We start from the raw sequence: 6,973 nt of genomic DNA on the forward strand, positions 1-6,973 counted from the left end.
CTTGGGCACGGGGACAGGATTTCCATCTGATCAAGTAGTTAGCACAAATTAATTTCGGGAATCAATTAGTGCTAAAAGAACATTCCTTTACCATATACAAACTGTGTCTTACATATGTATGAGCTGATATGAGAGAGAAATTATGAAGATCTAACATACCACAGTGCTGGTAAATAAGAATATATTGATAAATGTATGCCAAGCCACAGGAAAATACTGTATAGGAAAGTTATGGATGCTTTTGTGTGGATGGGGGTTGCAAATATGGTAAAACAGAATAAACGCATTGTTGACTTTGTCACATTATATCTTTTTTTTAATATACATACACATTCATTTATTTCTTTATCTACTCTCTCTTGTTCCATAGACAGACTATCCATGATATTGTTGCTATTCTGTATCATAGACAGACTATCCATGATATTGTTGCTATTCTGTACCATGGACAGACTATCCATGATATTGTTGCTATTCTGTACCATAGACAGACTATCCATGATATTGTTGCTATTCTGTACCATAGACAGACTATCCATGATATTGTTGCTATTCTGTATCAGAGATAGCCTATCCATGATATTGTTGCTATTCTGTACCATAGACAGACTTGAGTATCAATACAATATGCTGAGACTCAATAAAAACACAACATGACAACTTGTTCCTGTTAGGGGAACATAAATTAATTAATGATGATGAAATTGACCTAATATACAGCTTGTCAATCCTGTCAGTTCAGAAAAGAAGAAGTAAGATGCTTTATTATCTATTTCATGAAGCAAAAAGCCTGCTATTGAGGCTTCAGAGCACAACACCTTCTCTCTGAAGTGACATGCTTCTAACAAACTTCTGGGATTAAAGACACTTTTATATGTATGTTCTAATGCTACACTGAAACAGTGTCAACCATAATCAAGGGTCAACTCTTCAATATCTACATCATGGTAAATTATATATATAAAAATCTATCTTTTTGTACAGATCTAAATAGAATTGATACATATTTACCTTTTCACATGCTTATTTTACATTGTGAAACTGACTCATCCCAATTATTATAAGTTATGCACTTGAATGCTTTACAAATTAATGGCATTTATACTGGAGATCAGCAAAGGTTGTATGTATATAAGTCAAGCAGTGAAATGACTTATTTTTATTGCAGCATTTCTAGTGAGTACAGCACTAATATCACCATTACGAGGTGCTATGTGATCAATACATTGCCCATTGATTGCACTACACCTGATTCAGTGCTATGCTTGCAGCGGAGCATTCTAATTAGAAATTCAGGAAATTTTGGAGTAAGTTAGCAATGAGAAAAAAGCCCACTTTTGCTCATTATGGCCTAATTATCATCAATTATTAAGAACTGTGCAACTTTAATCAGCAGAGTCCAAATGGAGCAAGGGAATTAAACTCCAGAAGAGCAGAGGGCAAAAGAGTGCATAACTTGCAGCACCTGCTCACCAAGGCATCTGAGGAACTTGCTGAATTATTTTTAATCTTCTTTTGTCAGTAGATGGCAGCATAGGGTGCTAAAGGACTCTCCTTTAAAGGGCACCCCAGCAGCGAATGTCCACTAGTTTCACGACCAGCGAAGTTGGCATTCGCATCTGCCTGTGCCAGCCTTGCGGCAATTTCCCCCGTGGGACGGAAAGGGATCAGTGTGGGATGATGAGGGTTTGGCACACACAGCGATGATGTAACCACTGGTTGCACGTCGGCCCAGGGCACTAACCATGCTGGTGCTGCCAGGACAGCACACGGCAAACCTCCGGGGCAATTTCCCATGAGACGGTAGCACTCCCCTTCCCTTGGGCAAAAGCACTATTGCACCCTTTTATAGCCCCCCTGAAGGTGATAACGGGGCTATAAAATGGGGCAATTTCACCCTCAGAGTTTACTGTTTCTGCCACATACTCCTATTATCATAGGCAGTCCCTCATAATGAGGATGACTTGCTTCCACGCCAAAAAAAAAAGGATGAGTTCACAGGTGTTTCAAAAGAAGAACCTGAACTACATCCTCAAGGGTGGAAGATGCCTAAGCATGGATTTTTTTTTAATGTTTGGTGGCCGTTGCACACCAGCCCATTAAAAGGCAGTGTGGAGGCCCTGACCTGCGAGAGACCATCAGCGGCAGGTCCGGGCCATAAAAGGAGCGACGAGCAGCGGCCCAGAGCAGCATGGAGGCCCCGATCTGCGAGAGGCCATCATACTCCTATACTTGCCTGCTTGCTTATATATATGGGACTGTCTTTTCCTTCCAGAAAATGTCCTTGTGGTAGACCACAATGGTGGCTATCAGGGATAGGTTGGTAAAATGTGAATCATTTCCTACCATCATTGCACACTCCACAGCTGGATTAACAAATTAAAATTACATTTATATAGATTAATTAGATGCTGCCTCGTTAGATGCTAGAGAAGCAGTAAAGGATCATTGTGGCAGGTGTGCCACGATTGGTGCTTTTCCTGCTAACAAAATAGCCTTTGATGGAACCGCACATTTCAAGAACATTCTTTCCTGTGATTTTACTGGTGCTTCAACATTATGCCCATTTTTCAACAAAAAAAAGCCTACTTAGGCCTTTTTTATATATATCCTATTTACTATTTTTGAATATTTAATGTAAAGTGATTAAAAGCAAAGTCCAAGGCACAAGATGAAACTTCGGCATTTTGGGTGATCATTTTTATGAATGGATCAGTTTTAAAATAATAAAATGTTCTTAATTATCCTCTGGAATCTATTTAGAAGCATGTTTCTTCTGCCAAAAGATGTGATACGAGTTAGCACTTTATAGTTCAGAAGAATAGATTTAGCGATCTAATATTACTGCTATTGCTACTACTAGGATTGCTAGTTCTATGCAATTTATAGTCTCAAAAGGTCTGCAGCTTGTTTTATTTTACAGTAGCTGAATATATAAAAATGTTCTATACTGATCGCAAAAATAGCAGAGAAACAACTTCACTAAAGGCTTTTAAATAACTTAATTCTCAAAATTGTTCCAGTGTGCACATTAATACTAAGATACTGCGGAGGCAAAAAATGAAATCGCAAACTAAATCTTACAATAATTCATTAACTCAAGAAATTAAATGCATGTAAAATAACTTTAAGGAAACACATCATTGAAAGATTATTAAGGTTTGTTTTGAAAACAAAGGATTACATTGTTGTACTGATGCAATTAAAGATCACTTATGATACAATATTTGTAAATAATATATGCATATTTAATATATGGATCACACTAGCCATTTTTGTACTAAACGCAAAAAGCTACAGAAAAAATTGTAAATATCTGAAATATTTAGAGTAAGAATAAAACACATCAGTGTCCCATGTTACGTGTAATGAGATCATTAGCTTTCAATAACATACATTAGGCAGCTCCAAAGAAATGCACATGAGAATGCCACATGGCTGATTACTAACTACAAAAATACCTGCAAAAGATTTCCAATTGAATCATATTGTAAAGTCGATAATCCACAGGAGTATATTCTCTATATAGTTAGTAATATAGGTTATGGGAAAAGAGGTCTTCAATATTTTAAAGTATCCTGAAAAATACTTTTTAGGCTTTTTCTCCTAAATGCAACAGAATTTTCTCACAGATGAATGATGCTCAAGTTATCATGAACAAGGCATAATAATGGAGAAAAATGATCGAATTGAGGATTCAGGGAATTATAGAGAAAACCAATATAAGGATCCCAAAATGTTACCTTGAAAATCCACTTCAACTTCAGTCACAACAAATATCTTTTGTTGCACCAACATGACCAGTTACCTACACCTTCTGGACCTTTGGCTTCTCGCAAAGTGACTGACCAATTGAAGGGTCAATTTTTGCATTTTTTTGTCCACTATTTAAAGCTATCTGAATCGATCTCAAGACTCTTACCAGTTGTCAAGAGCAAGAAACCTTCATCCCTTTGGGTTTGATTTGAATCAGAAATGTAAGGACTATTCCAAAATACTGCCATCTATCTCTTTTTATAAATATGAAACAGAATTGTACTAATTTGTAATCAGTTTGTGTGATTTACACAAACATGACTAGCTGAGAAAAATTTGTTTAACTACAGTGTATTTGTCACAGCTCAAAGAAACTATATTAAGGGCAAACCTCTTGCTATGAAGCAACTAATATTAGATGAAAGGTGGAACATGATTACATTGGGAAACCTCCTATTTTCTAATAGTGATTGCAGAATTTCCTTAGTATATAAACACAACAGCAGCCAAAATGATGAATAAGAAACATTTACTAAAGATTTTATCAAGGGGAATGCAAATTAAGGCATTGATTTATTTTTTCTGAAAAATTGGTGAAGGAACTATTGTTTTTCATAATATTTAACACTAGCTGAGTATACATTGATTTATAATTTGCTCAGTTTACACCTTGGCCATAAAGTTTTGAGCTTACGTCTGTAATGAAAGTTTGAGTGAAAATGCATTATTATAACCAAACTATATTAGAGCATGCCTATTTTAAAACATATATGGGGGATTTTGCCTGATATCTAAATTGCTACTGAGTAAGGGCCAATACACAACTGTTTTCACGAACATCAGTTTTGTATATTTGTGTTTTGTGTTATATATTAGTGTGTTAATAGAATATAATACAGTAACAATGCAAACGTTCACAGCAACTTTATCTTGGTCTTCAAGTTAAATACATGCAATATTTAATACCATACACATTTAGGTCCAATATACATATCATACTGTAGAAATTGTGGAGGCAATTTACATCTTTATTTGATTCCCCTGGGTATAATCATCTCATTAAATGTATTTTTAACGTATCGAATACATTTCTGAAGATATTTACAACGCAACGAAATTGAAGCAAATGATAGTTTACAAATGCCTGCAATATTCAATAATTGGATGGATTCATTAGGGTGCTGTTCTGCATTCTAGCAGCTTCCGAAAGCTCTTTCTAAAACTATCATCTAGAAATGCATATAGGAAAGGATTAAGACAACTATTAGCGTAGCTTAGGCTGGTGATAAAGTAGGAGATTCCAATGATAAGTGTGGTCTGCTGAATATCTGTTGTTAACGCTACTATCGTGCTCAAATGGTAGGGCGTCCAGCAGAAAAGGCAGACTGCTAGGATAATCATCACCATTAATGTCACCTTTTTCTTCGCTTTGTCCAGAGCCTTGGCGTTGGTGTTCAAGCGCATGTTTCTCAACCTGAACAGCATCATTGTGTACAGGATGCAGATTGTGGACACTGGGATGGTAAATCCCATTAAAAGAGTGTAAATCCGACTAGCTTTCCACCACAGAATCTCAGGATGTGGGAACACGTAGACACATTGCAGCCTGCCCTCGTCATCGTGGATCTGGCCAAAAATCGTGAAGGGCAAAATGATGATGGTGACGAAGAGCCAAACGCAGATACTGATGATTTTAGCCGCTCTGTAAGTGCGATAGGACATTTTCTTAGACCTCACGGTGGCAAGGACCACCAGATAGCGATCAATGCTCATAACAGTTAAAAAGTAAATGCTGGAGAAGGTGTTGTATTGATCAATGGAAATTATTAATTTACACATCAGCTCGCCAAAAGGCCACTGAAGCAGAAGGTAGTCCGCGATGTTTATGGGCAAAACCAGCGTGAAAAGTTCGTCCGCGATGGCTAGATTCAGTATGAACATATTTGTCACTGTTTTCATTTTCGGCGCTTTGAGTATAACATAGATCACGGCCGTATTGCCCGTTAACCCGACAGCACATATGACAGAGTATATGATGGGGATGGCGATGTAAAAGTCAGGGTAGGGACCTAGCCCTGTCGAATTGATCCCATTGTCATTTGCAGGCAAACAACTCGCCTGCTCGTCCTTGCATGAGATGTTCAGAGATACTGGATTGGAAGAAAGATTTTCCATGTTTTCAATGCGGCGGAATCGGTCGCAGTTTTATTTAGCGTAAAGATGATAGTAAAAAGAACGCCAAAAGAAACATTGGACTGGTTTGGGGACTTCATTTAGAGCATCTGGCATTTATTGGCAATTTGATTAGACACTGGTGTTTTTAACTGAACATAAAAATCAAAGTTTCATTGTAAAGCTAACCCAGTGACAGTATACGACAGGAAATCTTACGAACACTCATTGTACTTTGAGGTTAAATGAGACGATAATTCGCTTTCTAGAAAGAAACCCCTAATGTGTTGTCTTTTATTCTCTGAGAAAACAGCAGTCCCTCATTTTCCTCAATGACTGGAGGATTTTTATAATCTATCAATATATATTAGCAATCCTTCGGCCCTCCATTTAAAAAAATTATAGCGATCAGTTGCAGCCTCTAGTTATGATTTTAACTGGATTTTCTAATTTTATTTCAAATTGCTGCGAAGTCATTGCCATCTCTCGTAGAAGTCATCAACGGTTACTAAATAGATCAAGAAAAAAGTGCAAATATTTAGCACCAAACGATTCCCACTGTCAAATAAAATTTAACAAAAACAACGGAGCAAAAGCTTCCTATTACATTTGATCGTTACGCTACCTCCGTACTAGGATTGCAATTTTATTTGCCACAAATGCCTAATATAATTATTTTCTAGCTCACTTAAGCATGCAACATACACAGTGCGACTTAAACTTACATACCTTGCCGCTTAGATGCAGCGATAGCTCGCTGCAAACAGTTAACCCGCTGTCTGAACTAACTTGCACTGCTGATGCCGAGATGATGCTGGTGTAGAAATTGTTTTCTGATGTCAGAGTCAGACTTGTCCGGCTGTCTTGTGATTCTCTGCGGATTTGAACACAGACACAAATCAGTGGACGCTAAGACCTTTCACCATAGGAACCAGAGATCAAGTCCATTACCCTCCCAGCACATTCACCTCCTCATTCTCAGCTTTTAAGCAGGGAGGGGCGGGGCGGAGGGATAACTTAATTTCAGCCAGGAGCTGGAAAGCCG

The 6,973-nt window shown here is 37.5% G+C and overlaps 1 protein-coding gene across 1 annotated transcript; it reads right to left on the reverse strand.

Moving 5' to 3' along the window:
- Nucleotides 1-4,929: 4,929 nt before the first annotated feature.
- On the reverse strand, nt 4,930-5,931 carry LOC139259881 (neuropeptides B/W receptor type 1-like). The gene has a single exon (XM_070875802.1). It carries the CDS (start codon nt 5,929-5,931, stop codon nt 4,930-4,932), a length of 1,002 nt encoding a protein of 333 aa, XP_070731903.1.
- Between the last annotated feature and the right edge of the window lie 1,042 nt (nt 5,932-6,973).

This window comes from Pristiophorus japonicus, chromosome 1, assembly GCF_044704955.1.
Source record: "Pristiophorus japonicus isolate sPriJap1 chromosome 1, sPriJap1.hap1, whole genome shotgun sequence".
Taxonomy (NCBI): Eukaryota; Metazoa; Chordata; class Chondrichthyes; family Pristiophoridae; genus Pristiophorus; species Pristiophorus japonicus.